We start from the raw sequence: 10,317 nt of genomic DNA on the forward strand, positions 1-10,317 counted from the left end.
GCGCTGGAGCAGCAGCGGCAGCGGCAGCGGCAGCGGGAGCATCGGCCGCCGCCCGCGGCGCAAGTGGGAGGTGTTCCCGGGCCGCAACCGCTTCTACTGCGGCGGCCGCCTCATGCTGGCCGGCCACGGCGGCGTCTTCGCACTCACGCTGCTGCTCATCCTCACCACCACCATCCTCTTCTTCGTCTTCGAGTGAGTCCCGCGGTGCCCCCGGCCCCGCCCCCTCGGGCGCCCCCATCCCTCCGGTCCCCTCCGCCCCTTGCCGCGCACTCCACCCGCCCGGCTCCTCGGCGAGCACTCCCGCCCTTCTGGTCTCCCGCTGGGCGCCCGGTCCACTCCGACCTCCTCGGGCGCTCCACCCTTCCCTGCACCTGCCAGGCACTCTCTCCTCCCTGCTCCTCCCGGGCCTGCGTCCTCGCCCGCTCAGGATCTGCCCCCAGGCCTTTCCAGTCCCCTCGCGTGTCTCTCATCGGCCCTCCCTGGCCCTCACCACCCACCGCCCCAACCCCACCCCTACTGTCCTTCCTCCATCCATCTGGATGCTCTGTCCACACGGGGCCCCATCGCCCCATCCTCTGGCCTGTCTCCTGTCCCTCCCTGCCTTTCCCTGGCACCCTGCCTTTGCCAGCCTCTGCCAGGAGGCCCATACTTGCCAGTCCCTGCACCGACCCATCCTCTCTTCCCTCTCAGAACCTGGCTCAGGCCTCCCGGATCCCCTGGCCCTCACCTCTCTGCTGGACCATCTCTTGGCCAGCCCCCGCTTCTTTCTGACCCCTTGAGGCATCTTTGCTTTATATCCCTTCCAGACAACTTCTCGATCTTTTCTGTGTCCTTTGGCTTTATACTACCCATCACAATTCTCCCAGCTGCCTCTGTGTCCCACCAGGGTCCCTTCTGGGGTCCCCTGTCATCTCTTACTCTCAGACCCTTCCCCCTTCCTTTCACCTCAGTCATTCTCCCTCTAGGCCCTCAGGCAATCTTCCCAGACTGCTTTGGGCCTCTTAGGCCTCCCTTCCCTCTCCAGTACCTTCCTTAGTTTCCCCAGTGGTTCCAGTCCTTCCCTCTGACTCTGGCAGGTCCCTGTCCCCCTCCCCATGTACCCCTGCCTTTCTTTGCATTCTCACCATTCTGGAGCAAACCTCTGGCCTGTCCCATGGCAGGAACAGCTGCAGTGCCTTGTTATTTTTCAAGAGAGTCCGCAGTGCTTTGGTGTGATAGGTCCTGTTTGCCCCTGTGGGGTTTTGACCTCTTCACATCCCCCCCGTGACCCAGGGTAGGCCCACACAGTAGCTCCCTTTTCTGGTTGGAGGAGGAATGCTTGTCACTTCCCAGAAGTTTTGCACTCCACCTTTGGTCTCTAGCTTGAGCCGTCTGCTGTGTGATCCCTTGCACACACACTCACACTCACCCACACAGCTTCCCCTCCGGGTTCTCCCCCATCCTTTGTGGTCTTGCTTAATTGTGCGGTGTGGTTAAGAACTCCATCTCTGGAGCCAACAGACCTGGTTCAAATCCCAGCCCCACCACACACTATCCACGTGACTCTGGGATAGTCCCTTCACCTTGGAGCCCTACTTTCGTCATCTATAAAATGGGGTTTATAATAGGTTGTCATGAGGGTGGCACTATGTCATGTGTGTAAGGTTTTAACCAGTAACAAGCACTTAATGCTGGCTGCTGTTATTAGCTGTTTTCTTCACCATAAAACACGTCCTTAGGGCCTGTGGCCGTGCTAAGGCTGCCACAAAGACGCCACCGCCAGGTACCCTCTCCAGCTGCCAGATCATGTATCTGCAACCTTGGGTTTCCCCTTGAAGCAAGGTGAGGACTTCCTACAAATTAGCTTCTCCCTTTCACCCTTCCTTTCTGAGTCAGGGTGGATGAAAAGTTCCAGGAAAATATAACACGCAGGAGCTCTGGGGAGCCCCCAGCCTCCAGTGTGTTCCTTGGGCTGAGTTTCAGATCCACCTTGCTGAGCTGACCCGACACGACCCGCATGAGTGTTTTGAAAGTTCCTTTTCCAGTACCCCCAGGGCTGCAGCCTGAGCGGGAGGAAGTTGACCGCCCTCTTCCCCCCGCCGCCCGCCCCCCCCCGCCCCCAGCCCTGTGACACTGAGGCGTGGGATTCGGTTAGTTCAGAAGCAGGATCTTCTCTGGGTTGCGTGGGTATCTTGACTGATGACAGATTTGTCCCCCAGAGAAGGGAGAAAAGAGGACTTCTGGGTTCAGGGAGGGCTTGTGAATCATCTTGCCTTGTCTCTGCCCTTCTTCACTTGGGCTGGTGGAGTTGGCAGGAGGGTTTGGGGTTTGGGCTCAGACCTCCCCTGGGTCTAGACTGGGGTGTTACCTCGGTAGGGACCCAGGGTGTGGGAACGCTGGAGAGTGAGTGAGCTCACACTCTTCCATTGCTCTGGAAAAAGGTAGCGTGGCTCTCTAGGGCTTTTCCTGCTGAGAATGGTTTTGCTTCATTGTTTGGTTGGGTAAATTATTGCACAGGGCTCTCAGCAGGGTATCTGGCTTCTGCCCCACTTCCCACCCCACATGGAGGCCACAGTGCCCCTTTAATTCTAAGTCAGATCCCAGGCTCCCCCTGGAGTTCTCCCTGGCTTTCTGGGATAAGAACCAAAGTCTTCCTCTCCGTCCATCTCCCCCCACTATCCCCCTGTGCGTCCTCCTCCAGGCACATTGGCCTCTTTGCCTATTCCTGCCTCAGGGCCTTTGCACCATTTGGAATACCCTTCCTTTAGATAGTCTCATGGCTCACTCCTTCACTTTTTTTCCCTCCTTCCCTAACTGCCCCTATAAGTGAACAAACCACTCCCCTCTCTCCTATCCCCTCTTCCCTGACTACTTGTTTTCTGGAAGCACTTGCCACCATCTGAACATACTATGCCTATACTTTCTGCTAGTTTGTTGCCTGTCTCTTCGCCACAGAAGGGCTTCGTTCTCCACACTGTTTTGTCTTTGGTGCCTAGAACTGGGCCTGGTGGGTAGTAGGCATTCAGGACAGTAAATATTTGTTGAATGAACAGAGAGAGTAGCTGATGAGGGCCCGGGGGCCCCAGTCCTGTCTTTGGCCGACAGGGTGACCTTGAATGTGGCTGTGGGCCTCAGAGCCCCCCTCTGTAAAATCAGGGAGCTAGCACTTGGTGTTTCTGAGTGCTCTACAAGTCTCAGACTTCGTCTCCGTCCCCCCAAAAGTCTGGTTATACATGAACTGGTTGATTGGCATGTGGGTGACACAGAGGGCCCAGCTTTGAGTCTTGAACCCAGGGACCACTGAGATGTTTGGGGCGGAATGTGGCCCAGTTGGAGCCGTTGGACCTGGCAGTCTTTGCTCTTCAAGGGAAGGGCCTCTCTGGAGGCCAGAGCTTCTGGGAGTAGAGGCTGTGGAAACAGAGTATGTGTCCACAGGTTTGCTTTCTGTGACTGTGCCAGCTCCTGGAGCCTCTTCTGATTCTGGCCTCCCAGCAGCCTGTCATTTCCCAAGTAGCAGCTCCTCACCCCATCAGGTGCCACTCTAGCTCTGGGAGGGAAGGCAGCGTAGGACAGCGGTTAATAGTTTGGGCAGGCCTCAGGGTCAGCCTGAGCACAGGCTGTCCTCCAAACCAACTGGGGTCAGGGACCTGAAAGCATGGGCTTGGGATGCCAGCCCTGGGATGACAGTGGCAGTGCATAGACCATGCTCTTCCCCTAACCCCCTGCACGTGGCTGACCCCTACTTATTCTTCAGATTTTAGCTTAGACGTTATCGCCCCCAGCCAGATATTCCTGACTGTTCTGCTGATTTCCTCTCTCCCATGTTAGCACACAAAGCCCTGTGTAGCACCTCTCTCTGTTTACCTGTCTTTTCCCCACTAGACCGCAGCCTCATGACAGGCGGAGAAACAACACTCTTATTCACTGCCATTATTCCTGCTGTTTGTTGATGGTATTGCCTGGCATATGTGAGACCTCGCTAAATATTTGTGGAGTAACTGAATGAATGAATAAGTGAACATTGTCGTGGACGGTCAACTCAAGTGACTGCCTAGTTCATTGGTAGCGGCTGCCTGAAGCTCTGTGTTTAGAAGGATTCTGAAGCAGCAGCTAAGTGCCGGGGTTAAGAGTGCTGGGATCTAGACCTCTGTCCTTAGCTCATTTAAAAAAAAAAAAAAAAAAAAAAAAAGTTCTGGGCTCTATTGATCATGTCTGCTCCTGGCTCAGAGGGAAAGTGCAAAGATCAATTAGTGATGTCTGCTCCAGGCACTCTTGGAGGAGTGGCTTCGCTCACCTAGGAGCTGTCCCTCTTCCTCAGGGAAAGGCTGTGTGCCAGAATGCGGAGTAGTGTTGATGGCATGACACCTGTCTAGTGCTGTAGCCCTGTGTTCCAGGGAGCCCTTGGGGTATCTGCTCATCTCTCTCTCCCTCTCTCTCTCTCTCTAGCTGTCCCTTCCTGGCCCGCCAGCTGACCCTCGCCATCCCCATCATCGCTGCCATCCTCTTCTTCTTCGTCATGAGCTGCCTGCTGCAGACCAGCTTCACCGACCCTGGGATCCTGCCCCGGGCCACCGTCTGTGAGGCAGCCGCTCTAGAGAAACAAATCGGTGAGGCTCCTACTCCAGCTGAAGCTGCGTCTCCCGCCTCCACATTCCTTGGTTTGAGAGGAGGCCCGATTTTCTCTTCCCACACCTTGCCAGGAACTGAGGGCACGGTAGTGAGTGAGGCAGGCTGGAGTCGACCCTAGGGTGGAAACGCATGATAAACAAGGGAACAGAGGAGCAAGTAAGAAATGCTAGCCGATGAAGGCTACCATGGCCGTCAGCTTAGTACTGAGTGCTCGCTGGGGGTCAGGCAGTGTCTTCACCTCTTTACATGCATGATCTTATTTAATCCCCCAATAATCCTATGAGACCAGGACTGTTGTTGCTCTCCTTTTACTGATTAAATTAAGTCTCAGAGGAGTAAAGTAAGTGGTCCAAGATCATTACAGGAGGTGGAAGAGCTGGAATGAGATCTCATACAGTCTGACCAGAGGCCCGGCTCTTAAACATTCATATACACTCATTCACTCATCATTTGTCGAACCCCTATTATGTGCCCGACCCTTTTCTAGATGCTGACGATACAGTAGTGAACAAATAGGACAGTAATGCCCTGCGCTCTCGGAGCTGATGTTCCAGTGGGAGGAGAAAGACAGTTAACAAATATCTAGGACGTCAGGGGAGAGTAAAGTAGGGACGGAGGATAAGAGCTGGGGGGGGGGGGGAGGGTGTATGATTTTAAACTGGGTGGTCAGGGAATACTTTGTGAAGGACGTGACTTCTGAGCAAAGAAGCAAAGACCTGAAGAGACAAGGGATTGAACTCTGTGGGCTTCTAGGGGAAAAGCACAGTAGGTGTGGGGAGTGGGGAGTTTAGAGTAGGTGATCTGGGAAACCCTGTAGGAGGAGGTGTACTTGAGAGGAGCTCTGAATGGCGTGATGGAGCCAGTAACGCACAGTCTGGAAACAGTAAAAGCAAAAGCCTGAAGTGGTGAACAAGCTGGTATGTTTGTTTGTTTGCTTTTAATGTTTATTTATTTATTTTGAGAGAGAGAGAGAGCATGAGCAGGGGAGGGGCAGAAAGAGAGCGAGTGAGAATCCCAAGCAGGCTTGACATTGTCAGCATAGAGCCCGACGCGGGGCTTAATGCCACGAACCGTGAGATCACGACCCGAGCCAAAATCAAGAATCGGATACTTAACCAACTGAGCCTCCCAGGCGCCCCAAGCTGGTATGTGTAAGGAACAGCAGGAAGGCCATTGTGGCCAGAAAGAACCTGTGCTCCCAAGGCACCGCAGATAGCCCTTGATTCCTCCCAGACCACTGTGTGGGTCCCCCTGGGAGGCTGGGTGCTGGGCCTTAATCTCAGCTTGCTGCACCCTCGCTCCTTCCTGGGGAGAAGTGACATGGCTCTTTGCACACCGGGTTTCCGGTCTGTGGTTGGCTCCTTCCCCTCACAGGGTGGCTTTCAGACAGGCTTTTAAACGTCTGACTGGCCTTGAACAGACCCGGTGGCCTGTTAATGTCAGAGCTGCTGCATCCATCACTGGGAGTCATTTCACTGCTTCTCTGGCACAGCTCGGGAGGGTGGGCAGGAAGGGTGAGGATGTTCTCTTGCTCTTCGTTCTTCGGCTCATCCCTCTGCCCAGGCCTGTCTTCGGCCACGCCCTCGATTGCTGTCTTCCTCGGCCTGCATCCAGCTTCCTTCCCCCTTGCCCCACTGGACCACTCACCACTTGGCCTCTTAGACTCAACTCTGCTCCTTCAGATTGCTGCAGTCGGACCTGGGCGGTCCACCTGGCCACAGGGGAGGCTCTGTGGCAACCCGTTTCTCCTGCCTCCAACTCAGGGCTAATCGTGAGGCAGGATTATTGTCCAGTCCAGCCTGAGCTTGGGGATCTGGCCACCTGGAATCCTCTGGCCTCCTGTGAGTCGTGTGGGCAATAATGACAACTGTAATCCCCCATGTTTGGGGACCGCTTGGCTGCGTGTAGTGAGTGTTTTCCATCCATTATCCCCACAGATCCTCTCAGCGGCCCGGCTGTGCCGATGCAGAAACTGAGGCAGGGGGATCACGTGGCCAGGGAGTGGAGGCGTGGAGACGGACTGTGTGCCTTGATTCCCAAATGCCTTGCTTTCTTTTCTGAGATGGCCACAGGGATGCATTCCCCGTCTTCTGTGGCCACACCATCTTCATTCTTATGTCTCGGCCCAGGTATTCCGTCCTCTGAGCAGCCTTCATGACCCCAGTTGGGCCAGACCTTCCACGACACCTTCCAAGAGCTCCGTGTCCTTCCTTTCTTGGCCCTGTGCTGCATGGTGGTGGTTACAGAATTGTCGGGCAGGCCCGGCAGCCTTTCCTGGACAGTGAGGTCTTGTTTACCTAGTCTGCCAAGTGGAGGGTCCAGGGATATTGGCTGAATGGCTGAGCCTCTGTAGAGGCCCTCCTTGATGTCCCTAGGTGCCTGATGGAGAGACAGTTGGAACTTCTCCCAGTTAGGCATTACAGTTTAATCATTTATGTGTTAATTCTATATGCTGGCTCCTGACTACAGGGGTGGAGGTGGGAGGCCAAAAATGAATCTCAGGTGAACCCTGCCTTCCGATGGTTTCTAGGCTAGCTCAGTCCCAGGTAGAATGCCTAACCAGCTGCTACAGGTGAGATCAGGCTTTGGAGGTGGATCAGAGAAACAGGAGTATCTTCTGCCTGGAGGATATGGGGAAGCTTCATGGAGAGGTGCCTTGAGCCAAAGCTTAAAGTTTGGGTAGAGTTCAAGCCCAGGAATATGTGTGAAGGGAGCCTCCAGGCAGATGGAACATAGGAGGAGAGAACAGAGTGGGAAGGAGCAAGGACAGGCATGGAACCCTGAGCAGGCCATATTGGCTGGAAAAGGAGTAATACTTCAGAGAATTAGAGAAATTCTGGTTGGAGAATGGGGTGGAGTTAGTCCCACGGGACCCTAAATGTCAGGGTTAGAGACTTTCCTTTGGGAACAGCTGCTAAGCCTGGAAAGTGACATCTTTGAGGCCTCTGAACTCTGAAACTTGAACAGGAGCCAAATTTGAGGGTGTGGCCAGGAGGTTTCTAATCAGGGTGAAATACATTTTCTTGAAAAGGACAAAGGTCACTGAGCCTTTTCCAGAAGGTTGGAGACCTACTTTGAGGTGGATGGTGCTGTCCACATAAACATGAACTGATGCTCACCGGGGCCCATGCGGACTGTGCGCTTCTTGCTTTGGCCCCATAGGCCAGCCACTCCAGCCCAACAGGTTCTAGCCCAAGGCTCCTGCCTTTCAAGGACCGTCTGAAGTGGGGTGACCAGCTCCTTCCAGTCTCGTGTCCGGGGAACCCCTCAGGCACAGGCGAACCGGGGTGGCTGGTCACCCGGGTCTGAGATGTTGACTTGTCAGCTGGCAAGCCCTGTAGCTGGGTCATCCCACAGGGCCATACAGAGTCCAGGCACTTTGGGAAGTTGGAAAAGAGGTAGGAGGTGCCAACATTGCTCCCAGTCTGATGGGAGACGATAGAAACATCCAGATCTGAGTGACAGATGCTAATGTAGACACGTTTACGGCTCACAGAATGGACATAAAGGCTGTGTCTCCTTCCGCCACCACACAGCAGGTCACAAACCGCAGCCTGTCTGTGCCCAGGGTGTCTCCCCTCAGGTCCTTCTGAAGCCCACTGCCCTAGGGCAGACCTGTCTCATTTGCCGCCTGGATTGACTGCTGACCAGGCCCCAACACCTGGCGCCTCCCTTCAGTCGTAGTTGTCTTCCCAGGACTCAGATTTGGCCCCAGCCCTCCCTGGTTTAGAATTCGGGTGACTCCCAGGTGCCCTCAACAGTATTTCCTGAAGATCGGTCTTTTGAGTACAACGTTCGCAATTTTTCCCTTTCTGCACCTCATCTTGTACCTTCAATTTCCTTAGTGTTTCCTTTAGGTGACTCATTTTTAAGTGTATTTTACAAGGAACATTGTTACCAACCTTGTAAGCAAGAGCCTCTTACTGGGAATAGAACCTAATCATAAAAACAGAAACATAGCAACGTTACAGAACTCTTGTGGTTACAGTTGCTAGCAAAAAGCAGTCCCTTTGAGGCCTGTGAGGATCACAGGTATTAGGATTAGAAGTTGAGACTTTTTAGGGCGACCGGGTGGCTCAGTCGGTTAAGGGTCTGACTTCAGCTCAGGTCATGATCTTGCGGTGTGTGGGTTCGAGCCCCTGTGTTGGGCTCTGTGCTGACAGCTCGGAGCCTGGAAACTACCTCGGATTCTGTGTCTCTGTCTCTCTCTGCTCTCTCTGCTCTCTCTCTCTCAAAAATAAACATACATTTAAATTTTTTTTTAAAGTTGAGACTTTTCCCCTTGATGGAGTCAAAGGCTTGAGTGAAAATTGAAGAGAGAGTAACTTTCTCATCCCATGAATTCGTGTTGCCTAGTGTTGAGGCCAGGAAACAGATCGTCTTCCACTTTCCTGCAGACTTGCCCGCAGAGGCGTACTTGCAGGGTGAAGGCACACTCCAGCCTACCTGCCCGCACTTCCCACCCCTGCAGCCCTCTGCCCCACTGCCTGTGCTTTGTTCCCACAGCCCCTCTACGGCCATGCCCTCTTTCTGGTGAGCTCAAGGGGTCATTCCTCCTGATCCTGCTTAACTGCCACTTCACCTTTTGCTGCCTCCTGCCCCCACCCCCACACATTTCCTCCCCCTCCCGTCTCCACTACAGACACCAGTAACACCATGAATCCATGAGCTGTGGGGTAGACCTTTGTTATCTCTGATTCACATCATCATCTTACAAGTTTGATAATGTTATTACCCAGTGAGGAACTGAGGCTCAGAGAGGTTAAGCAGCTTCCTCAAAGTCACAAGCCAGCAAGTGGCCAGGCCAGGTTTCAAAATGAGATCAGGCTGGCTGGGCCCAGAGTCCCCACACTTGACTCGCAGTGCCTCTTACACAGACTCTGTAATTATGTGCTCCCCCCCCCCCCCTCACTGGGCCCTCAGGTCAAGCTCTTCCTGTATCTCTGCCCCCCAGCCCACCACTAAGATGATATCCTGTAGGTGCTCCATAAACCTCTGGAATGAACAGAAAGGGTCAGGTGGGGACTACAGTGACCCAGTGCTCCCAGCCCCGGGCGCTGTGGCTGACCTTGAACTGACCTGGAAGCTGGGGAGACCACAGCCCTGCAGCTGTTTCCTCCACCGGTGGGGGCAACGGAAGGCCCAGCGGTCAGGACCCAGCAAGGCTGGTGGAGATCCCAGCCTTCCCTCGCTAATGCCGACTCGGTAGCGCCTGCCAGCCCCAGGGTGCTTCCGTGCCAGCCACTGGGCTTGAGTCACAGAGCCAGCCGGCTGGCTCTGAGTGCAGAGTGCCTGCCTGCTCCCCTCCACGGGCTGCGGTTGGGGCGAGACCCAGAGCATGCCCCTTGGTCAGGAGGAGAGTGTGGGGAGATTCATTTGCTTCTCACAGCCATTCAGTGAGGAGCCTTCACCCTCATTTCACATCCCCAGGGGCTATAGATTCCCACCCGCAAGGCAGCAGGGAGGCCTTACTAGCCTGAGAGGGACTTGACTTCTTAGGGGAGAGAGAGAGCGAGAGAGAGAGAGCGAGAGAGCGAGCCCTGGAGTAGATCTTAGATTCCCTTCGAGCAGGGATAACATCTCTTCCCACTCTGACTTCCTTCCTTTCGTCAACAAATATTTTCTGGACTGGGTGAACAAAGCAAATGTTTCTTTCTTTCTTTTTTTCTTCCTCTCCTCTCCTCTCCTCTCCTCTCCTCGCCGCGGGTG

At 54.5% G+C, this 10,317-nt stretch overlaps 1 protein-coding gene across 1 annotated transcript; it reads left to right on the forward strand.

The window, feature by feature from the left end:
- Nucleotides 1-4: 4 nt before the first annotated feature.
- On the forward strand, nucleotides 5-6,881 carry LOC121024457 (palmitoyltransferase ZDHHC18-like; the record flags this gene model as incomplete). The annotated part of the gene is made up of 3 exons (XM_040466690.1): nucleotides 5-192; nucleotides 4,426-4,586; nucleotides 6,546-6,881. Coding segments are annotated over 3 exons (570 nt in total), but the record flags the coding sequence as incomplete, so codon positions are not given.
- Between the last annotated feature and the right edge of the window lie 3,436 nt (nucleotides 6,882-10,317).

This window comes from Herpailurus yagouaroundi, unplaced genomic scaffold, assembly GCF_014898765.1.
Source record: "Herpailurus yagouaroundi ecotype Mexico unplaced genomic scaffold, PumYag 64973, whole genome shotgun sequence".
In the NCBI taxonomy this organism is placed as follows: Eukaryota; Metazoa; Chordata; class Mammalia; order Carnivora; family Felidae; genus Herpailurus; species Herpailurus yagouaroundi.